At 48.0% G+C, this 24,970-nt stretch overlaps 2 protein-coding genes across 3 annotated transcripts in view; both read right to left on the bottom strand.

Annotated features, from left to right (window-relative positions):
- Nca (neurocalcin homolog) overlaps window positions 1-24,970 on the bottom strand; it is a 102,885-nt gene that overhangs the window by 13,784 nt on the left and 64,131 nt on the right. The window contains exon 3 of the mRNA XM_084578843.1: window positions 3,349-3,878. Within this exon, the coding sequence (XP_084434969.1) occupies window positions 3,349-3,726 (378 nt within the window). The 5' untranslated portion in view covers window positions 3,727-3,878. The remainder of the gene's footprint in view (window positions 1-3,348; window positions 3,879-24,970) is intronic.
- On the bottom strand, window positions 5,990-24,381 carry LOC146179167 (neuronal calcium sensor 2). Of its 2 annotated transcripts, none has more exons than XM_084578841.1 (4): window positions 24,175-24,381; window positions 9,912-10,047; window positions 8,446-8,718; window positions 5,990-6,368 (listed from the first exon to the last, which is right to left on the bottom strand). In XM_084578841.1, exons 2-4 carry the CDS (start codon window positions 10,023-10,025, stop codon window positions 6,171-6,173), a joined length of 585 nt encoding a protein of 194 aa, XP_084434967.1. In that variant the 5' UTR covers window positions 10,026-10,047; window positions 24,175-24,381; the 3' UTR covers window positions 5,990-6,170. The 2 variants fall into 2 exon arrangements, with proteins under 2 accessions (XP_084434967.1, XP_084434968.1); XM_084578842.1 differs by lacking the exon at window positions 24,175-24,381 and adding an exon at window positions 10,671-10,827.

Genomic DNA, 24,970 nt, shown 5'->3' with positions numbered 1-24,970 from the left:
TCGTTGGAAAAGTGTTGTGCGGCGAGTCAATGTCAGCAGACGTGGACGGAGCAGCTGCTTGGAAGGCGAGTAACATGGCCGGAATTTTAAGCAACTTCGCGCTTGCAGACATTTACAACGCCGACGAGACCGGGCTATTCTACGAGATGTTGCCGGCTAGGACGCTCGACTTCAAGGGGCAGCGCTGTCACGGCGGCAAACACAGCAAAAAACGCATCACAGTGCTGCTTTGCACAAACATGGATGGCTCGGACAAGCGTCCGCCGTTAGTCATAGGCAAAAGTGCCAAGCCGCGCTGTTTTAAGGGAACTCGTAGCCTACCTGTGCAGTACAAGGCGAACAACAAGTCATGGATGACCCGCGCTATTTTCACCGAGTGGATGATGGCATTCGACCGCGACATGAAGCGGCAGGGCCGTAAAGTTTGCTTGCTTTTGGACAATTGTTCAGCGCATCACTCCGACGAAGTCAAGCTCACTAACACGGAGCTGAGGTTTTTCCCTCCCAATTGCACGTCTGTCTTACAGCCTCTCGATCAGGGCGTGATTCTTAGCCTGAAGCGCACTTACCGCGGGAGGTTAATTCAGCGGCTGCTTTTTAACAGTGAAACCGGCCGAGACACGAAGGTGGACTTGTACGTGGCACTGCAGATTATGTCTGCTGCCTGGAGCACACTGGGGCGCTCAGTAATTGTGAACTGTTTCAGGCACGCCGGATTTGCCGAAGGTCGACCCGTACACTCTGCTGGCCTAACACCAGGCGTTACAGACGACGACGAAGAGGCGTCACCGGAGCCAGGGATCGCGGCCGCCTGGAAAACGCTGGGAGAAATAGGAACCGTGCCGCCTAATCTCGAGCTCGACGAATACATCGGCGCTGACGCTTGTGTTGTTGTTCACGAAGATGTGAGTGATGAGCAGATCATAAAAGCTGCCCGGAATGATAAGGACTCTTCCGATGAAGAAGACGACGACGTACAGGAAGCGCCGGCTGCGGCAACCGCCGTACAGGTGATGGACGCTTTTAATGTCATCAGGAATTTCGTTGCTGTCCGAGACGACGATGTTGCAATGGGTTTGCTGACCGAGTGCGAAAATCGCGTGACGGCGTTGCTCGCCGTGAAGCGTAAGCAAACCAAGCTTACAGATTTTTGGCATTAAACGCCTTTGCTGCTGCTTGGGCAATTCTTTCTGCGTTTCACGTCAAATTTTTGCGATAACGAAGTTCCGCGAGAACGAATTTTTTTTCGTGCACCGTGAATTTCGTTATAGCGGGATTCAACTGTAAAGGGACTTCGTCAAGTATGACATGCGGTGAAGCGATATGGTTTTGTGCGATCATTACTTGCCAAAACAAAGACGTGCAAAGTGTTCACTATTCTGAGCCAAGCTAGAATGGCTAATCAGTGAGAATAAGGATCAGATGTTTCTGCAACAGCATCATCAGTAATATATGTGACTATGCATAATCAACAAGTATACCACTATACTGTCTACGCTTCTGTTTTTGGTCATCATGTGCTCCTTATTTCACACCCAAGTACTTAAGCAAGCCTTTTCCACTTGTAAGGCATTTTTATGTCAGGGCTATCTGCAGCAAAAGGCAACGGTGCAAACATTACATGTCCTTTTCACCACTGCCTCCTCAAGGTTGGTGCATCCGCACAAGTTGCATTGAAGTCCAGCGCACAACATTCCTCTACTTACACAAGATTCCATGAAGAGTACTACTGCACTTAATGTAACCTGCAATGCAGAAAGTGTGGCAGAAGCTTAGTTCTCAATGCCCACTGAGCATATCAGTGCTCATTTGTGCATTTGTTTGTGCATTTAGCTGTCGAAACGTAGGACAAAGGCTACTGAATATTTCAGTTGGACACGTGAACTCGCATTTATGAAGTGGAAATCTTAAGTGCTTCACTACAAACACACTGCAACTCATACTGAGCAGAGCAGTACACTGACGCTTATTGCAAACCTTTCAGAAGCTGAACATAACTCAAAATGACCGAGTGAACAAGGAGAATTTATCTGCACCCTAGTTAGAACCGCTGCTTCGAATGTCACATACGTCAGGATCTTGCACAGGATCTTGTAAAAAGTTTACCTCACTACAAAGTTTACCTCACTTTCATTCAAATTTACTCACCTGCTTCACATTATCTACAATCCATGCATCAGCTATGAGATGCCACCATAAAATATACCTAACAGCTGCTTTGTAAAGAAGGCTCACAAGAGTGGTTGTCATGCACCGCCCATTGCTACGATAATGGCCAAGGTTTATTCCAACTTGCCGAGATCGAGGCTCCCTCCCAGGATTCCCCACCATCAGCAATGTTTAGGTCCCTTATCTTGCCCTAGGCAACAGGGACATGCAATGAACTTTTTATTTGCGAATTCAAATGACATTGGTCATCTCGAAAAGCTCTGATTTCACTTGCATGTTACCTACAGGCATTTTTCTTTTTGCATTTTCGGATCTACACAATAATTCATTTCACCCCCCACCCCTTCCTTCCTCTCACTGCCCAGCTGCACCCCGCTGAGCGTGGTAGCCGGTGCGGACCGCAACCCTCACACCCCCCTTGTGACGCCACTGACTGAGCATATGAATATGTGTGCCCACTCAGTAAACATCAGAGTAGTCCTCTCTTTCGTTATGTCTACTTATGACTGGCTCCTCGGCTCCCTTCTTCACAGCCGCCTCGGCCGACAAAAGTTTTTGCCTATGATCGCTAAATAATTTATAACCGAATTTTATTTCACAACTGTCTCGCTCTCGGTTTCGAAAGCCGAGCAACTGCTACGCTGTCAGTCTAGGTCACGTCATGGGCTGAAAAAAACTGCAATCTATCATCGCTTCACCACTTGTTGCGATTTCTGTCCTTCAGGCAGGCTGGTTTAACACTGCAGTGAATCACAATGACGAACCAGCTATGACGCAGTTTTTTCTTCCCTCATGTGACCAAGACTTGACTTTGACGTCATAGGCAATGCTTGGCTGTTGAAACTAAAAACGAAATTGATGACAAAAGAAATTCGATTGCAAATTATTTAGTAGTCATAGGCAAGTATCATGTGGTGATCATATATAACAATGTCTCACGCATAATTACAATTAATATAAAAGACAACCAAGAATCAGGTATTTATGCTCTTTTAAAGCTACTACTTCACAAAACAATACTGCTCATAAGCTCCTCCTTTCAAACTCTAGAACAATTCAGCTCGCGTTATCATTTGGGACATGGCTGTCCCCACTTCAGCGCAATTCATTAGGACCAGCATAATCCTGCTGCAAGCACTTCACAATTACATGTTTGTTGCGACAAGATTGTGAACTAACCGTGACTATCTCGAGCATCTCCTGGCGCGAGATATAGCCGTTGCCGTCCAGGTCGTACATGCTGAAGGCCCACTTGAGCTTCTGCTCCAGCCGGCCGCGTGATGTCACGCTCAGCGCACACAGGAACTCGCGGAAGTCGATGGTGCCGTCCCCGTTGGCATCAAAGGTGCGGAACACGTGCTCGGCAAACTTGGACGCATCCCCATAGGGAAAGAAGTTGCCGTAGATCTTCTTGAACTCCTCAATGGACAGGTGCCCACTGGGGCAGTCCTTGAGGAAGCCCTTGTACCACTCCTGGATCTCGGCATCCGAGAACTCTGTGTTCTGCCGCAAGTCCTCCAGGACCTCGGGCTTCAGCTTGCTGTTCTGCTTGCCCATGGCTCCTCAGGCTGCCGCTGCTCACCACACGTGCTTTAGGATTGTACGGCACCTGTCAGAACGGCGGCCGAGGTGCGGCCGGGCTAGCGGGACGAGCGCTCCCTTCTGGAGATGGGTGGGAGTACTGGGTCGTCAGAGTCTGGACACTGCCACTGCACGAAGAAGACAAGAAGCAAAGTTAGCTCAAAATGTAACAATTTCTACACTAATCATGTAGTGATGTTTGAGCTGGTACATCACCTTTGCAAAGTGAGGTGGCAGAATAATGAGAGATGGGACGTGGCCCCCAAAAACCAGCCGAAATGTTCTGGGTTACTACAAAGCCCTAAGACTACTTTCTTGAAGCTCCCCGTTCCCCTCAACCTTAGTGTCATGTACTCATTTTCCCTGGCCTTTTCATCTCGAACATCGCATGCAACCAAAAGGCATGACTTCTAATGCACAGCAATGAGTCCAAGGCTTTAAACTAGCTGCCTTGCGCAAATGTGTCAGGAACCTCTTGCGCATTAGTGAATGGTGCAAGATCTAGGAGAACATAGAAAAATCATTTATAACTAGCTGCTACCATGACTAGAGATTGATTCACATTCAGCCAACAGAAGGCGTAAGACCCAAGTTTCCCTAGATAAAGAGTACTGCGCTACAACAAAAATTTTGAACTATTAAAAAGGCATGAGTGATGGTATTAGTAGAGAGCAAGTGCTTCAGGATTTCGTATCTGCTGTTCTAACCAGGCAGGCTGAGTCACTTCCCTTGGCCTCAAGTCTAGGAACGGTTGCTATGTGCCCTGCTATTTTCTCTTGTCTAGCACCTTTCCTTTCAAGACCTTTATGCTGTGTGTACAATCAACTATACCTCAAAGGCAGATTTACAGTAATAGTACATGGAAGTGATGTAACTGGCCAGCTTGAGCATTGAATTATAGAACATGAACTGTGATATTACTGTGCCATTTCATTGGTAGAAACTTTTGTCTACTTCAGCCTGCACAGACCGGAAATAGCGTATTGAGAAGAAGGCTAAGACAAAGAAATGAGTAGTATTTACTCGAACTGGCAGAGCAACCAGCACCTCTGCACTGAGTTGTACACAGTGAGCTTTTAGAGGCAGAGCTGTATCAATGGAAAAGTGCTGGTTGTGCTGGCTCCGAAGCGGCTACTAAGCTACAAAAAGAGCAGCCTAAGAATACAGCTCAGTACATGCGACACGACGTAAACACATTAGGGTAAATGATAAAACCGATTCATAGTCTTACCTTGGTACCAATTGAGCCAGCATTCAAGAAATTTAAGCATGAAAGTTTGCATAAAATCAACTGCAAGCAGAGACCTCACACAGCAAATAAATTCAATAGTTTGCCTTTAAGGAGTGGTAACCCAAATGACCTGTACAGGCCCCACCAAAGAGTATAGCTGGCATGAGAATTTTTTTTTTTTTTTTTTTTTTTTTTTTTTTTTCTGATGCCACAGCTTCAAGACCACCCAAGACTATCACAAGCTAGACACTTCCAGGACCTACTGCTGCAAAGCCCATGGGACTCCCTCAAAGGAGCACTATCACGATGGGATTCTATATTGTTTCCCTAAGAACTGCGTGAAGAGGCCTTTTTTGGTTGTCGAGTCTTTGTATCCAAACGTTCATGCATCCCCAGCAAATCCTTCGCTCTGCAACATACACAGTTGTCTCTAGAGGACTCTTCCAGCAGTGCCATGCAACAAGGATTGTGGGAGTGCAATAGATGCACCCAAGGAAGTTGCGAGCACTGTAAACCAAATTTTAAGGTGAAAGCCTTTAATGACTCATGCCGTCGTGGACAAAATGTGTCCCGCTTTTGCGGCGGCTCTGATTGGCCATGGACGTCATAAAGGTCTCTACCAATCACAGCACCACCCCAGTATGCGCCCCTTATATGGCCATATACCAATCAATAGCCAATTACTAATTAATTAATTACTAATTGGCAACTAATTAATACATTTATTAACTAATTAATGATTAATGCATAAACACTTATTGCCTAATTAATCAATTACTAATCAGTGCAAGTTTCATAGCAGAATGTGGCCCTCGGGCTTTCGCCTTTCACTACTTTAGTCTCTACAGTCCCTCGGTAACTTTTATGCAGCGAGGGATTCAGAAAGAGCTTGAACAAATGGAACACAAGCAGGCACCTAGCTTTAAAGGCACAAAATGAGGGCCAGCACTGCAGCCTTTCTTAGCCACAGCAATTCCCATCCCAATTGTCGATGAACTGAAGACAGAATTAAAATGCAGGTGCATTTTATTGAAATCTGACAAGACAGCATGAAGCCTGTATACAAAAGAACAGCACAGACATGAAACACAGCCTGTTAAATAATGAAAAAAATTTCGGCATAAGGGGCTACTGAAGGCACGTGAACCGAGGAAGGCAGAAGCATCCAGCGGTGCATTCACAGCTGAGGCTATCTCAGCTGCAGTGTTGTGCTTGCAGTGAGGAGGCCCGCCAGCTTCCGATCCTGTAAGCAGCCATCGAGGAATTCTCGCATTGTGAGCTTGCCGTCACCATCGGTGTCCATCTTAGAGAAGACTGCTCCTGTGCGCTGTTCCGGCGTGTCCTCATCGGAGGTGGCGGCGCCGGGCCCCAGCATTTCATATAGGGCCTGCGCAGAGGACAAAGAGAAGCTACAGGGTTATCTCTGAACCGTCCGGTAGTTTTAAAAATTCCTGTACCCCAAATTTCTCGTAAATTATTTGAAGTCAGTGACATTCAGAAATTTAGATATTTATGTTAAGCTGTTTCACAAATAACTCCCAGAATGTACAGCAGAACCTCATTGATATGTTGCCGGTTCATAACCATATCTCGTTTCATATGCTCAAAATCGCGGGCAGGAGAGAGAGAGTTCCACTATTTTTCTCCCAGTTAATAACATACGAGGTGTCCGTTCCCGCAGAAACATGACTTCATGAAAAAAACTGGCTTCTTTGCGGTGCCTTAGGGGCATACAAGTGATCCATTTCATAACCAACTATTCGCTTGCATACAAGCGGGAAGAGTCAGGGGACGCAGCATGAGCAAAAACATGGCGGCTGTAAGCCATAGCTATGGCTTCTCCACATTGCCTTCTGCTAACCAGATCTGTTACTAAATCTCTTCTGCGCTTAGGAGCTGTGCATACTGGATGTCTATAAATGCTAATCTACTTTTATACAGTGAAAGTCAATTCTAAATGCCTTTGTGCCTCATTCAGTAGTTAATCTTTCAAAATCAGGCAGTTCGGATCATACAGCGACAGCTGTTTGCAAGGTCGGTACTACACAATTAAAAATGCACGTTACCCCTTATTCTCAAATATTGCAAAGGTTAACATTAGCAACCTTAATTCAACTATCAAGATACTTTGTTGGGTGAGTTGGTAACATCCATTGTTAACAAAAACAGCGCGAACAGGAAGACACAAGACAAGATAAAAGGAAGCTACAGGACAACTATCAAGCCTCATCTCAGCAGCATGCTTGAACATAACAAAATAGGGATTCGAAACTAAATCGTCGGCCTACCCATAGCAAGTGTCCCCTTCACTGTAATGAGTGCGATCATGCACTCAATTTATTTTTCAGTAGGTGCCCAAGGCAATTTCTTTTACCATGCAGAGGGTGGGATCAAATGTGCCTGAATAGGATACAATAATACTTGCTAAGGTTGCAATTGCTACTATAAGTCAAAAGGCCCCAAGTTTTAAACTAACAGCGGCAAACTCAAACATACTACAATAAATCAGGCAACAACTGCCTTCCAAGTGATTTCCAGCCACACTGGCCTTAATGTTCAGCCGCTGATTCCAAGGTCACGGGTTCAATCGACTGTGGCAGCCACATCTTCATGAAGGTGAAAATGTGTTTGCAATGTACAGCACACAGACATTTGTATACTAACTGTTTCTTTTTGTTTGTTATGAACTGAATTCATGAAGAACTCCATTATGGCGCCTTGGACAAAGAGAATTGTCCGAAGTGTTGTATTTTGTCACACAACACTAATATGCTCTTAAAGGACTATACAGACACCCAATTTTTGGGTTCGTGTTTTATCATTTGTAATGATGCCCAGGACATTATTGTACACATATCACCACGTCACATTCACCTACGACTGATGAATAATTTATAATCGAATTCCTTTTCGCACCTGTTTCAGTTTCAACAGCCAAGCAATGGCTGTGACGTCACAGTCACGTCTAGGTAACGCGAGGGATTGCCGTCATTTGAATTCATTACAATGATAAAGCCAGCCCGCCTCAAGAATAGGAATCATTACAAGTGAAGAATGAGCGATTATATCGCCGTTTTTTCATGCCACGCATCAAGGCATAATTGTGATGTCCCAGCCATCTCTCAGCTGTCGAAACCGAAACTGGTGAGAGAAGGAACTTCTAAAAATTATTTAGCGGTCATAGGCAAAAACTGCGTGTGGATCGATATACAGGAATGACTTATGCATCATTAACAAGAAAAAAAAATGCCACCAAATTTTGGTGTCTATAATCCATTAAGGTGCTACGGACTCTGCACAGCTTCAGATCATTGAACACAAGTGCATGGCACAAAGAATCATGCCACAGAGCATTATCATTCATAGACTGCCAATGCCCTTGAAAGGAAAGCCACCTGGTTTGCCCTGAAAACACTTCTACACTGTCTGCGACGACCGGTAAAGTGTAGTCAAAGTGGCTTCACCTGGACAATCTTAACCATCTCCGTGCGGTCAATCTTGCCGTCGCCATTGATGTCGTACATGCGGAAGGCCCACTTGAGTCGCTCCTCTGAGCTCTGGCTGCCTGTCACACCGATGGCCAGGAGGAACTCCTTGAAGTCAATGTGGCCGTTGTTGTCCGCATCAAATGTGCGGAAAACGTGGTCACAGAACTTCTCGGGGTTGCCCGTTGTGAAGAACATGCGGTAGATCTCCAGAAACTTTGCACGAGACAGCTTGCCTGTCGGGCAGTCTTGCTACTCCCCATAGATAGCAGAGAAGGAAGGAAAAGAAAGATGAAGATTAACCTTGGGAATTCATCACTGAAAAAGTAAAGAGAGGACACCACAGACTTCCCAAGAACCCCATCACACTGATACATCAAACCAAAAGACATTTCAAAGGCTAGAGGTTAGAAAATAGCATTTTCTCCACTCACATTTTGCCAAAATACTCTGCCATTTTTTTTTTTTTGTACAAAAGCCTGTGGTAGTAAAGGGGAAAATGCAAAGGTTACCCTTTAATGATCAATTTCTTGAGTTGAGCACAATGCTACATCTGGGTTGTCCCTTAGCACAAAATCAGGTTAAAAGGAAGGAACATCACAAAACATTGACTATATTCAGACTTGCTTGCTGTCAAGAGTGGCCCTTTACAATAGTAAGCAAACCTTGCTGTCATTTTAATTTGCTACTAAGTCACACAAGGCTACACATTTGGTCAAGCATGAATCTTAACCTTGAAAGAATTTTATTCTGAACAAAAACTGTCCAAGCTTCAAATCAAAGCAGTAATCAAAAGAGATCACTCTTTTCAGAAACTACTTTAAATGTGTCATGCAATACACACACCCAAGCCTTCCCACCATCAAACCTTTAAATACTGTAAAGGACTTAAATGCATGGAATTAAAGGGAGACCGAGGACAAAAATCTGGCCATGAAATGAGGTTACCATGTCACCATTACTTGTCGATTCACAAATACACTTTTGTCACCATTTTTTTTGGTGGGGGGAAGGGGGGTGGACATACTAAAAATTAGGCTATTCTGCCATTTACTCCAGAAAAACGAGTCCCTTCTCATGTAGACATCAGGAGCTAAGAGTAATGGGAAGTGTAGGGAAAGTCCCTAAATGCTAAAAGCTGTCAGCAGCACGTGCATAATTAGCTGCTGCCGGACAAATGCCAATGTAGCCAGCAATTGATTTTCCTTTGTTCTTATGGGGTTTAACGTCCCAAAGCAACTCAGGCTTTGAAAGGCACCGTAGTGGAGGACTCCGGAAATTTCTACCATTGGGGTTCTTTAACATGCACCAACATCGCACAGCTCAAAATTGATTTTCCTCAAAACCAAGGCTAGACTGAAGGGTCCTCAGCATCCCTTCAAGACAGGCTTGACGGAGGCTGCAGCCTCAGGCAAACTATCTATGCCAAGGCAACAGCGCATTACCTTGAACCCTGCGTACCAGTCCCGTATTGTGGCATCATCATAGTCTGTGTGCTTCTTGAGGAACTCGAGATCTTCATTGGTCAGCTCCACAGCCTTTGTGTTTGAGCAGCCCATGATGAGTCACACATGCGAGGTCCTGCAAATTGATTACTCGCATGAGCACTGCAATAACGAAACTTGCACAAGCATCAAAGAATGGCTGGGAACCATGCAGTGAACCTGCCACACTTAAAACTGAAACAAAGAATGTTCTAGTTTGAACTTTGAAACACTTTGAGCACCACTTGGTGTATCCCCTCGTCAAAGTTACAGCTGTCAAGGTACAGAAGGTTTGCTTCAAAACTGTTCAATGAAGATCCCGAGCAAATATGGTAGTACAAAGTTTGGGAATGTAAAGAACACGAGACCCTTCCCAATTTTAAGAAAATATGGTCGCTGAAGATGCAAAATGTGGCCCACTGTAGGTCACTTGATTTGTCACAACGAGCAGACTTTCACAATATGCATATTTTAAATCGAAAGTGAAAAAGTCAGATATGCACACAGAAAAAACCGGAAGAATTGAATAGATATGACAGTAACAGTGTGCACCAAAAATCGCACATTTAGAGCAGCACCGGATAGCCTCGCCCACCGGACGAACACCGGACGACATCCATCCACCACGTCGGGAAGGCTCTGCTGATACGCGCGGGGTTCTCGCGAAGTACTAGGCACGATACAAAAGCAAGAGCCGAATGATTGACCCCGCGTGATTACCCAAGACGCGTGTTTGCGGTCGGCAATTCGTTCAGCTACAAGCGGCGAAGCAGCTCTTCGTCCAACTTTAAACCAACGACGACTTGCAGCGGAACTCCAGACGTCTGCATACACTAGGCACAAGTACCCAAGGGCCGGACCACGCCGGTTCGAACAAGGCGGGGTGCCGCACAAACACCACCTGCCGGCACGTCAACGCAGACAAGCAGAAGCACGGCGGCGGCCCGAGTGCACCGCTCTGTGCACAGCGGGAGACTCGACGCTCCGCCCATTGTTCGGCGGTGAAACAATGCATTCCGCGCGCGCCCTTCGACGTAGCACAGGACGATGAAGCGATCATCACCGGTGATGCGACGCAGATCATTCGCACACGGGCGCTGATGAGCGGGCAACGACGTCGTCGCGGGCGGTTTTTTTTTTTTTTTTTTTTTTTTTTTTTTTTTTTCCACCACGCGCTCACCAGGGACGCCAACGGAGCGCAAAGGCCGCTCGAAGCCTGTTAACATGTTGCGCACGGGTGGCACTTCCTGCTGTGCACGCGCCGAACTCGAGGCGTATACCGTTCGAGTCGTTCTAGCGTGCAATCGCATCAGTCGGTATCGCCAGCTGCCGATGCGTGCTTAATGTGCAGGCGGAGCAAATACGCTGTCGGCGCCCCGGGGTCACCGTCATGGCCTGGTAACTGCGGCGTAATCGCGATAAGGTTTATCCGTACAAACAGCTTCATTCTGATACACGATTGCAGTACGAGTAAATCGAAAACGACGGGAGAAAGACGAGCACAACTAAGCGCCGACTACTGTCAATTGAAGAGTTTTTTTTTTTTTTCCTTCTTCCTAGATCAGCAGAAAAACGAAAAGCAAGACACCATCTTAACAACAAAATCAAAACCAAGAAACCTAACGAACAAAAAAAAAAAAAAAAAGACTGCGGCTTAGCTCGGCTTATACAAGCGAAAGCTTTATGTTTGGCTACGTTGTTTTGTTAAGCCAGGTTATATTCATACAGATAACCTAGTTAACCGATCGGAAGCTCGATTAAGCATGGTTAGACACGGTTTACTGCGGTTTAACTCCTCCAAAGCTGTCTGCGAACGTCAGAACCAACGAAGGTGTCGAGGGCATTTTGAATGGGGAAGTTCTAGGAAGCAAGACATAGCAAACGGTAACGGTGGAGGGAAAGTGTAAGCAAGGGACTGGAAGGCTGAGTTGCGTCTGTCAATGTTGTATATTTGTGGAGATATGCGACATTACGAATAAAGTTTGCCAGGTATGAAGAAGAAGAATCGGCAGCTGTGCGAAGTACAAAAAGAATCAGCAGCGCGAGCGTCGCCGGCTCTGCGCGCTGCACGTGCGAAGAGAGCGCGGCGCCGTCCACTAGTGTCATATCTGGCTCGTCGATGACCTTGGCTCCCGCTATATGGCAGAAAAGTTTTCGCTTTAAAACAAGACTAGAGGAAAATTATTGTACAGCAAGTCATTAAAAGGCGAAAGCCTTTAATGGTGCCACACTTCGCGAGATTCCGTGGGATATCGCGAGACTGGGACGTCATCGACCATGACCGGAACGTGAAGTCAAAAATAAATCAATCTTGTCACCATCGGGAATTGAACCTCCATCCCTTGGATCCCCAGCGCTTTAACCAACTGCGTATGAATGGTATGAAACGCTCATCATAATTCTCCTTGTCTACCGTGAGGATGACAGTCGGATTCCGCGAGTGACTAATACTGCGTCTTTCCTTTCCTGTAAACGAATTATGGAACGCCGGTGAACTTTGATGCGTTCATTGTAGTTGTATTCGACAAGGGGCGCGCGATGTACAGTCACGACAGGTCATAACGTCACCAGGCGATTCATGCATAGACGAAGCTGACCCCGTCGGGCGTCCGATCCAAGCGTCCGTGCGACGGTTTTCATTTGCCGCTTCCTCGAACGTCCGTAGCCCTCCACTACGGCTCCTCTCTCTCTTTTCATTTTCACTCCCACCTTCCTCCCTTCCCTTACGGCGCGGTTGAGGTGTCCACGGAAGACAAGGGAGACAGTTACCCCGCCTTTCCCTTCCTAGAAATCAATCGATCGATCGATCACCACACAGCAAGCAGAAGCAGGCCCAGATGTCTAGGAGGCGTTAGTACAGCGGGCACCAGCGGCGTTTGAAATTGATTTACACGAAAGGTGCAGTATCTCAATTCTCCGCGGACACATGTACCGCGCCGTAAAGGAAGGGAGGAACATGGGAGTAAAAGAAAGAAGTGCCGTAGAGGAGGGCTACGATCCTCATCGCACTTTAGGAGGAGCCTTACACTTTAGTGGCCCAAAGTGACCTCTAGAATTTTGTTCAAGAGCGCAGTCGAAGGCGAGTTGACAAGTCTATTCCGTCATATAGATGACGAAGGCTTTATGGTTTTCCTCCTGGAGAAGGAATTGATGTACCTTAATTCTCCTAGTCTTTGGTCTTTCTTTGTCATTAGGGTTTTTTTTTTTTTTTCGTTGGTTTTCTTCTAAAGATCATGTGGTGTCTTCAGTTTGTTTTCCTACCGGTATGCACGTCTTAGGAAGAAAAAAACAAACAAGAAGAAGCCGCCTTTCAAGTCGGCAGTCGCTTGTGCTCATTTTTTAAATTTATTTTTTTTCTTCGTCTTCGCTTAGATGCTACCAGCGCGCGATATCAGAACGTGAACGAAACAGTTTCAGGCACTCAAACATTTCGGCGGGCTTTATTTTCTCGTGGAGCACATGAGCAGTAGTTAGCCTTGGCGGTAGCGTCCTCCGGCACACTTACCACCCAGAAACGAAGAGGCTCAGATAAAAAGGTTCAAGAAGCAAATAGCCGGAGGGTGAAGTATTAATGACACCAACTCTCTATGGGCGTTCCCTGCACCTCAATCTTGGGCGCGGACCAAACAAACGCGATGGACAGGATGACGTTCTGGCGCATATACCGCTATATAAATAAATGGGCCGCCCGACGTGACGAGTCGCGAGTGCCTGTCGGCGACCACCGACCGCTACGCCAATATAAACGCACACGAATGCAGTGAATCTCGGGCAGTGGCGAGACCGAGCGGCGATGACAACCGAACACGACATGTCCAGCGACATCGGTGCCGACTGAACATATGAGCGCCGTCACACAATGCACCCCACGTCGGATCACGCGAGCCACGGCACCACAGTAGACTTTTTTTTTTTTTTTGCGCTTGCCAAGCACTTTGACGCGCGCGGGGGGAGGGGGAGTCGTCACACTGCGCATCGAATCGATTCCTAACAGGTCTCTTGCAGCGCTGACACGTTCAATTTCGCTTCGAAGAAACGACGCTACAGGAGACCGGATTTAGTGGCAAAATATTTCCGGTCCGGAAAGTTCGAATGATAGGGCGCCTAGATGCTGCAGGCGCGGCAACAATAGGCGACGACAAAGCATGTCACGGCATTTCGCCATCGCATCGACGGTAGCGGTAGTCTACCAGATGAGAGAGATTTAGCTTACCGTGATCCGCGATCCGCCACCGTGACCCTCTACCGCGCGTGGGCCTATGTGCCGACATCAAGTATGTGGCGCCATCTGTCGGCGTCAAGGGGATCTAGGCATGCGCAGTGGAACGCGCGGCGGCGGATCACGGTAGCGGATCGCGGATCACGGTAAGCTAAATTTCTCTACTGTGTACTAGACTCCGTTCACGAACCATTCATATTGTCCGAACTTTATCCTCAGGTTGTCGAAATCAATCCGTAGCGTTCCGTGACTCTTATTTCTCCCTTCTTTCCATCCTATACTTCTCACGGAACGTTTGAGGTGCCGCATTTATTCCCCTAGTGAAACATTTTGGAAATGACCGACCGTGGTCCCCGCTCACCCTTCCCAAGCACGCGGAAAGCGACAAGGCCACAGCAAAACTGGCACGACCATGAGCGCGATTTGTAGACTCCCGCCATTAAACCTGCATCGCCTTCTAGCCCCACACATATGCGGGACGCCAACATGCGCAACAAAGTGGACTCGACACCCTGAAAGCGCATTTCAGAAGCCTTCGAACGGCGGCGACGCTCATCTATAAGCCTGCAATCACAACAAACGGGTTCAAGGCCAAGACTAAAGCCCGGGCCGGCAGCTGAACGCCGATATTCGCCGTTTCAAATGCAAGTGGTTTCAGTGAAGCACGACCCCTGCATGAAAGACCACCAACGCCCGTTCTAATTCGCTCGCCTGAACGACCGAATCCAACGTTTCGGCACGCGCCAACATTTACCGCGACACCGCACACTACGCGTTCACTCCGAACAGCAAGCGCCTGGTATTTGGTCCACGTCGAAATAAAACACAGGCCAATGAAGGGGGCAACAAAGCGACCCTGGCGGTGACAAACGCGGAAGTATAGGGGGACAGGCGGGAAGCATGCGCGGCATCACGAATCCTGATCAAACGATGAACCATATACACACGAAACCGAACACGAGATACATTGAACATAGGGCGAAAGGTGCAGTCCAGAGGCACTGCCCCCTCCTGCTCCCCTCCATGTAGGCTGTCACAGCTGCGCAGGACATGATCGACGAAGGGTAGCGAAAGGGGACAATCTCACGCGATTCGCGGCACCAACCACGCACACATCGACCCACGGCTAAAACCAGGAACACAGACGCATGTAAAGCGGCGATCATTACCTCCTCCCCCTTTTCTTCTCCCTTACGTTCCCGCACAAAGGCTGCAAATGGCGAAATATGCTAAGGAGCAGGGCAAAGCAACGCACGCCACACGGGCGCAAAGCAACACGTACCGAGACGAGCATGACTCGGCCCCGCGTTGGGAAACACCGAAGGGCAACGCGCGTATCCGAAATGAATGCCCGACCGATCAGGGTCTTGAGCCTAAATATCGCACGTAAAAAAAATGGGTTTTAATCTGACGTCATTAGAACTTCCACATGAAGGCAATGAAAACTGTCCGGAGTCGGCAGGAAGGTGAAGAAACACCAGTAAGCATGAAGTACCTTTCTCGGGCTCTGGAACGAAGGAAGGAAAGGGAACGAAAGGGTCTCGTCCTTGTGCAATGTAGGGGTGGAGTGAATGGAGGAGTTGCATAGACTGTGCGGTATCGGAAGGGCTGAGGATAGCCCACTCTCCACGGGGATAGGGACAAGGGCCCGGCTCCTTACCTGCCAAGACTCCGTTGTAGAGCAGCTTGCCAAATACACATCAGCGCCAGGTGTCAGTAACTGGGTTTTGGTGGTTTGGTTTATGGAGTTCAGTTCAGTTCAGTCGTGTCCGACTCTTCGTGACCCTATGGACATGTCACGCCACGCTTTCCGGTCTCTCACTATCTTCCTAACATCACATAACTTCATCTGCAGTGCCTCGAGGATGCCATCTAACCATCGCGTTCGCTGCCTACCCCTTCTCCGGCGACCCTCAACCTTTCCCAACATCAAATCTTTCTCCAGCGACTCCTCCCTTCTTATCAGGAGTACAACGTCCCAAAGCGACTGAGCCTATGAGAGACGCCGTAGTGGAGAGCTCCGGTAATTTCGACCACCTGGGGATCTTTAACGGGCACTGACATCGCAGAGCACGCTTTTCGCCTCAATCGAAAAGCGGCAGCCGCGGCCGGAATATGATCCCGCACAGTATAGTCAAGCACTGTAGCCACAGCGCCGAGGTTGCGTGGTTCGCCGCAGACGAGCAGCGAGTGAACCATTGTTTTCCGAGAGCGCATCTAGCACATGCAGCACGCTCAAACAAATAAGATGCTCCGTGTGGAATTATCCCAAGCTCACTGGGTCATTCTCTCCTTTCCGATGTGCGACACGAAGTGAGTAGTACCTCACTTATGAAATTCGTAGGTTTAGTCAGGGTCACTGTAGCTGTCTTAATAAATCAAATTTTTTTTAGATACGCATATAATGGCAGCAATGTATGTACAAGGGTGCTTTCGAATTTAGTGTCCGCTCAAACGCGGCGACCCGATGCGACCTTTAGCCCACACCACATCTCGAGGGAATCCCTTACATATATTACGGAATCTCACGAATAAGTCTCGCGGAAGCGAGATTTTCACTGTAAGCCTATAGAAAGCTCTCGCCTTAAACATGAAAGGCGAGATCCAGGCTACCTTCGAAACTTACTGCGGGTAAGCGCCGAGACTCGGACACAATGTAGGTCGACGGTTGGTCAGTCCCCTATCACTCAGGGATTTAGCTTAACGTGATCCGCGATCCGCCACCGTGACCCGCTACCGTGCGTGGGCGGGGCGCGCAAGCTGATTGGTCCCGACGCAGCAGGTCTATGTGCCGACATCCAGTATGTGGCGCCATCTATCGGCGTCAAGGGATCTGGGCACGCGCAGTGGAATGCGCGTTCCACTGCGCATGCCCAGACCTCCCTTGACGCCGATAGATGGCGCCACGTACCGGATGTCGGCACAAACCTGCCGCGTCGGGACCAATCAGCTTGAGCGCCCCGCCCACGCGCGGTAGAGTCACGGTGGCGAATCGCCGATCACGGTAAGCTAAATCTCTAATTCTGTGCCAAAGCAACACCGCAGGCGCCGCAGGGAGCACAAACATGGGACGAATGTTGAGCACGAGACGTTACTGCGAGGCACGAGCAAAACGCGAGAACACATTCGGCGGTGGTTCGCGGAGCATATATATAAATAAAGCTACAAGCAATTACGCCATCCAGCACCGCGAAATCGCCCGACTCGCTTCCGCAAACAATGCGACGTGCAAAGAGCGAGCGCGGGGCGGGCGAAGGAAGATATGAGGCCATCAAAGAATGAAAGGGCCGGCGATCATCCATCGATCGCTCGGCCGCTTGCAGAGCCAACACAACAGGTTAGTTCAAACATTTCGTTGATCGCGCCAGTGGGCAGCGCAGACTGTACGGCCAAGCGCTGAGACCATCGGTCTGCCCGCAATCGACCAGGCAGGAAGCAGCTGAAGCGGACCATCTGGTGTCGGGGGACGATGTAGACGCGAAGGAATATTATAAAAAAAAAAATAGCAGCCGACCGACATGATGAGACGGAGGTGAAGTAACCGTAGCCAGCATGAACGGTGTTGCACGCAGGACCAGCGGACAGGGCGCCATCGACAGAAATTACCTGCATTATTGATAGCACGAACAAAAGGGGAGAATCGCCTTTCGACCAGTGAACCGCGCGACGGCGAAGTCACCGATGCATTGCGCTGCCACTGCGGCCCGTCACAAAACGCGGAGCAAGACGTGGTACATGTACACGGTCGCTTCGCACTCCACGTGACAGTTTGGCCACGGTCGGCTCATTCGACAGGGCTGCGGGTGAAGCTACATGCACACACGGGACGCTTCACCCAAGGTTCAGTAATATTTAAAAATAAATAAATAAATGTCGAGTTACAAGAGCGCTTTTTTTTTTTCCGCATGTACCAGTCGCCAGTGTAATGCCTCAAAACACAGCTCAGACGCGCTAATTATCTAGCAGGCCGGTTGACTAGCCCTACACAGACTTTTCAACTACAATACTGTTACACTCTTATTTTATTGAAATCCATGGAGCCAGCGAATAGTATATGTATCAGTTTTTACTAATTCCGAAAATGTACTTCTCGCTGCGACCGCGCACGCGCGAAAGCGAAGCAGCGCACGACACCCGCATAGTACTTCTTTACGTAAAACACACGCTAAGACTACGACGCTTCATAAAGAGCTGCATTATTAGCAACTAATCCTTGTATGCATTTAATTATATCAATCACTGAAGAATTTGTGCGTCTAAGTAGCAATGTGTGCGCGTCATATCACATTTGACCTCTTCACAAACACGTTCCACTTCCGCCGCTATGGAGGAGGTGGCGCTGGGGAACATTATTATTCAACTAATGACATAATGCGACATAATGTGAGTAATGTAGGAACAAAATTTAATAAATAGAATGATGGCATAGTTAACCGAAACAATAATTAAGATATAGGGAGAAAAATGAGCATGATAGCTATGCTACCACCCCGTTTCAAAGGGGACGCTCCTATATTCCATCCATCCATCAAGGACAAGTTATAAGCAACGTTGATACTTCAGAAATGAATATTGAAGTGCAAGACTGAACAGCCGTCGCCACAGCTCAATCGGTCATCGGACGCGAAATTCGGAAGTCGTGGATTCGGATACCGTCAACGTGCTACTTTCTAATAAAGTACCTCAATGATTACAATATTTTAAACTCAATGATTACAGTATTTTAAATAAATTACCTCAATGATTACAGTATCTTAAACTAATCAAACCTAAAAAGTAACCTTAAGCTTTCCATGGCGTCAGGGGCTGTTCGCTCGCTTCGCATTGGTTCGTTTTAACGCGACGAAATCGTTCGCTGAGCACTGCGTGTCGTATACGCAGTTACCATTCAAGATACTCAACATCTACACTGCGATCAATAACTTACGCTGACAGTTTACACATAATCGGCGCTTTTCTGTTGCCGCCGCTGACTGCACCGACACCACTCACAAATGACAACTTTCCCCATCAAACTCGACTGCGAGCGTGCGGGACCTCAACGAACGTCGTCACCGGTAGCCATGCATATACTCACACAGAGAACGCCCGCCGCCCATCTTGTAAATACAGTAGCGCCCGTCTCTTTCCCCGCGTTTTTCTTTCCATCCGGCGCCCCCGAGCAACAGTGCCCGACGCCATATATATAGTGCCAGCCTACCGGCGCAATTAAACGAAACGCGGCAACACATTACCACGATTACCACAACCGCACGTATATAAGCGCAAAACGAAACAGCCGCCCCAGCGTTGATAATCCCTAGGGTACACACGTGCACGCCCACAAGTAAAGAAAGAACAGCCATCATCGGGGTCATCGCGGGTAACTTGGCCTTTGGTGGGCGTCGCCCTGTCTAAGCGAGAAAAAAAAAAAAAAAAAACAGACACGGAACGACGCTCACGACGGTCGGCCGACGCCCCGCAAAAGCAAGCGGCTGGCCTGGCTCGTCTTCGGTGAATAAAACAATAGAAGGTGGCCGCATATGTTCAGCATACACCGAGCGATAGCAACGCGCATGTACTCACGAGCGCAATAAGAGAAAGGGTCAGCAGTGCATAACAAAGGAACACTCGCAGAGTGAATAATCCTGTTTTTGTTGTTTTTCGCCGACGGAGCAATTAAAGAAAACAGGACCCTTGGCAGTCGCGCCGAGATACTATAGGAACGAAACAATACAACACAATACAATGCAATGATGTTACTTATGTATTATAGGCGGTAGTATGCGGTGTGTGTATTACTCTCCTAAACAATCAACAGAATCAGCTTTTGACATTTGACTGTATTAAACAAACCAGGAGCAATGAAGTACTTGTGCTTATGGTACTTTGATGTGATGGTTACCTTTTATTTCGGCAACAAAGAAAAAAACCGCTTCAAGGCGCCACTTATACTGTCTCTCTCAGAAAAGGAAGAAAAATAGAGCAAGAAAATTCTCTTTTCCTCTTTCTTGACAACTCTCCCTCTCAGCAAAAGTGGTTTCCCCCTCCATAGAGCCTTTCCAAAAAGACGTTGCAAAGACGGAGGAAAACAGGTCGTTTAATATGAGCCTCCTGAAAAGCTCCCCAATTACGCATGCAATGCGCAGCTCATGCTTTCAGGCGCGAAATATAGGACGTATTACACGTGTCGTGCGACAGGCGATGCAGCGGGAGGCGCTGTATACGCGTTCGGGTATCTGGATCGAACGCTGTGGCCGCGGCCGGCGCGTTAATTTTCTCATCCACCGCCTTTAAACGAACGGATCGATCAATGCCCCAACTATTTATAATTCAGAAGCGCGGCCACACGTCTGTTCACGAGCCTTTCAACGCGCTCAGAATAATAAACAGTGGGCATCCTGCACGTAAACAATGCGGAAGGCGTCCTTTCAAACTAAAAGCGCCAATTTTAAAATCGTTTTAACAATATTCCGTCACAAAACACCTCGCACAAGAAACTGCTAATATTTTCTACCGAGTGACACTCCAGTGAGTTCGTAAAAAGCTGCACTTTTGGCTGCTCTATATATGTAGGCCATTTTAGTTTTCTTAAGTCAAGTACCCGTCGTGAGCGTCTGTAAACTTCGTTCAAAGCGTACGCATAGTAATTTGCGACTGACCAACTGTTTTGCCGCCAAAGCAGCTGACCGGTGTCCATGACCCAGTCAAGACGTTTGAATACGAGGCTGCTCTCACTATGGGAACAGTGCCACCATATACACTACTGCACCGAATCAAAATTTATTATCTTCTCACACCAAAACTGCAGCGCACTTTCCAACCTCTTCACAAGTTAAGCATGAAGCCGCCCCGTAGATTCGTGTTCCTAAGTGACGCGCCAGCTTGGCGAAGCTGCCGTCAGCATATGACGAGACAATGGCCTTCATAGCTAATCGGGGTCATGTTATATTTAACAAGCTTCACTAATATATATTGCACCGTCTTTTACGTCTTGATTCCTTCGGAAACAAGTCCACTAGTTTAAATACTTTAGTGCAACACTGCAGGTGTCGCCATCATCAACGGCAGATTCCGCAAGTAATACGCGTGCAGGGATCGGTGGAACCACGCCCCCCTCTACGGTACGAACGACTCTCGTTTGAGTTGACTGCCGAGAAGACTTCAAACCGACTCGGCGATAAGCGCGTCTTACAGTCCCGGACTAACGTCAAAGTGGACGAAATCAGCCAGTGAACCCATATTTACAGAGGCAAATAACCGTGCAGTGTTACACTCCGCGTAATTCAAATCTGTGCACAGAACGCGCGGTCTATCTACTCCGCGTTATGCGTGCCCGACGCAGCACCACCTTCTCCCTCCTCACTTCGCCTGCAGGACAGAAAATTTTTTTGCCCTACCAGCACCGCCTAAGGAGCAAAAGGGCGGCCTTCGTTTGCAGGACAGCAGCAAAAAAGCCACGTGGCACCTCCTCCCCAATTCTCAATGACGATCGACTGCCGCAGTAACACGTATCCCTTCCGTATTCCCACCCGCCGCGCTGCACAGCAGTGTTGCCAATTTAGCGGTTTTTCGGCTAAATTTAGCAAGTTTTTACACTATTTAGCGGGCGAAAACCTTGTACTGCGGGAAGCGGAATTTTTAGCGGTTTTGAAGCCTTTCTGGCGATTTTTTTGGTGGGTTTTGGTAGTTCTATATATTTTCTTTCTGAACCGCAAACGTGCCTTGAAGTTTTAGTCACTTAAGCGAGAAAACGTCACCATGTGAGCGCATGACGTCGCTGAAATGCCGCTATGCTACAGTGGGGAACACTGAAACACACCATGACTCGACTGCTGCGGCCTTTTGAAAACTGCGCGTTTGAACCTAATCCTCGAACCTGCAGAGTAAATGCTGCTCAAACTACGAACTGCCACCAAATGTAGTTCAAAAGATCGGCACGATGGAGGCGTACGCTGACAACAGCACTGGAAGCCCACCTGTACCTGGTACCAGCGGTACGAGTGGTCAGTCGTTTGCAGATGAAACAGACATCTTTCTGTGATTGTGCCTGCAGTCAGGCAGGACGTCCTCAGCAGTGTCTAGTCAGTACTTTCCATTTCACAAACGTAAAAAAAAAAAAAGCATAGTTTTTAGAACTTTAATGTATAGTATGATGCCTCTAGTCGATAAATAATATATTCAATGGTTTTTAGTAGAAAAAAAAAGTGCGTTATTTCTTTTTACATTAGTTATACTTGTTTACAAACTGAATAAAATGTACAAAAATGAACTTTTCGGCACATAAATACATTTAGCGGGTTTTGAGAGTTCCTGTTGCGGGATTTTTATTTTTAAGTTGGCAACACTGCTGCACAGCATCACGGCGCACCAGTCCCCACTAGAAAATTTAAAGCTTTGAGTTCAGCAACGAAAAATGTTATGATCCCTCACCCACAAATGGGAAGAAACGATTCTGTGGTCCCCACACACGCGTAAACTTCGGTCGATGTTTTACATATATGCTCGTAACAAAAAGGCATTCCATAGTCAAAACAGCGTGATGTCCTAAAAAAAAAAAAAAAAGGTCCCGTCCTCGGCGAAGTAATGTGAAACTATAGCGACGTCCCCGCAAACAAGCAGGCGATGGAAGTTCACCTCGAGCTGCAATCCAAACAAACAAGCAATCCACGGGTTCGACAAAACGCGGCAACGGCGTCGACCGCAGGGTCACAAATGATGTGAACAGCTAACGGCTGTAGCCGCCGCCTAACGAAGTCAGGTCGCCACTTTTTTTTTTTTTTTTTTTTGCCTAAACGACGGTGGCAGTTGGTAAACAGCCATTTCCAGACGCGATAAAAAAAGTGGACTCCTACAACTCCAACCGGACCGTTTACAACGTGTTCCCCCAAAAGGCACATCGCCTGTCATTAATTACAGCGGTCGATTTCCGGCCGTTTGAAAGCAGCGCTGTCTAAAATGTGCAAAGCACATTATACGCGATAGCATTAAAGGCTTCGTTCTGTAGAATATCCGCCGTTGTGAACGAAATATCACGGATACTGCCCCGGCAGGTGCTAGCTGGCAGATTACTATGGCCGAGGATAGATTCATCGATGGTTTGTGTAACGTGACGACAGACCACGTGCATTCACAAAGTTGGGAGCAATCGCCAACTCTGATCGTTTAGGGTGGGACAAAAATCGACCTTCTAGGGCTATTGCATGAATGCCGAATCTGACCATGAAAGCAAGCGTAGTCGTGCGGCTTTGTTAAATTGAGACATTGCCTATGTCGGGTGGTCGCTTACGACAGGCGTTGGTAACTTAAGACTGTACGTTAAAAGAATGTGCGATATATTAGATAAGTTAAGGAATTGATAATTAAGCAAGCCGGAAATATAAACGCGGACAAGGAATCGCAGACAGGAGCCACTAACACTATCGCGTCGTAATCTTGAAGGCGTAGCTGAAGTGGTCACCGGACTTTTAATTTCGTCCCTTTATTCTGCACAAAGCAGATTTTCATTTGGCTTTCGAAGGGTTTCGAAGTACTAACACGAAACTATGCAATTTCAGAAATACTCTCACGCAGCCAAACACGAACGAACGCAACGACACATTCGTAATTAGAGAGCGGAAAGGGGAGCTACCCAAACTACCCACACGCCCGAACAGCACGAACTTCGGCAGTGGCCAGACAGCCGACCAAACGTCAAGGCAGTCAAGGCGTCTCAGAAAGGGCAGGAAACGCGCGGACCTCGCCCCTTCTTTCCTCGCAGGCGGCCGCGTCAACCTCGAAAAACGCACGCCGCCACCACCACCAACACCCGCACCAGTACGCCAAGGACAGCGACGCTCCGGCTACGTCGCGGGAGACGTACGACCACTAAGCACGCTAGCCGACCTAAAGGACTCGGTCATTCCAAACTGAAGCGGACAACAACAGAAAAAGCACGACCTGACCCAACCCCTGGAAGATAACGGTCACGCGCCGGGAAGAACGGTTACAGGAACGAGGTATGTGGTGCTCTTTGCGGGCGCTTACCCCAGATTCGTCGTAATGCTGGCCACAAGGGGCGGTAACTCTGTGTCCGCTGCGGGCGAAGTCCAAGCACAAATAAGCGCGAGCACTGACAGACACACGCCAGCGATAGATGGTTCAAGGCACAACTCTCGCACGTTAAGCTGACGGCGGCTTGGAGCTGGGTGTGTGCCGCAGAAGGAGGAAGATAGCGGCGACGTCACCGCGCGCCAAGTAGAAGAGAAGGAGGAGGATATGCGAATGAGATGCACGGTTGCGCAAGACTGGACGCGATACGCCAGCTCGCACCTCCGGAATGAACAGGCGGCCGATCACGGCCACCTACACCGGCGCAGCGGCAATGGGTGCGTAGGGGACTCACGCACACTGACACAGATTATGAAAGCGGCCACGCGCGCTTTCCAAAAATCGCTACTCTTCGTCGTCGTCTGCTACAACCCTGCGACGCGCGCGCCATCTAGGAAGCCGGAGAGAAATGCCGGCGGCACTGCTGGCGCCATCCATGGACGATAGTACGAACACTGGATCGCAGCGAGGGGAAACGAAAAAGTGGGCGCGGGATAAACAAAGCCGATCTGGCAGAGGAGGCAGAAGAAGCGGCTGTAGCTCTGGCGATTGTCACGACGGACTCCAAATACATTTTTAGCGACTCAAAAACAGCCATTAGAAATTTCGCAAAAGGTAGAATTCATCAACCAGCAGCCAAAATTTTGAAATTTTTTGATTACTCTAAAAACGCACGTTCGATCAAAATTTTGTGGGTCTCCGCACACACGGGTCATCCTGGAAACGAGGCGGC

This window comes from Amblyomma maculatum, chromosome 9, assembly GCF_055883805.1.
Source record: "Amblyomma maculatum isolate TAMU_Amacu chromosome 9, ASM5588380v1, whole genome shotgun sequence".
NCBI classification, from domain to species: domain Eukaryota; kingdom Metazoa; phylum Arthropoda; class Arachnida; order Ixodida; family Ixodidae; genus Amblyomma; species Amblyomma maculatum.
This window is presented reverse-complemented; position numbering and strand designations above follow the sequence as displayed.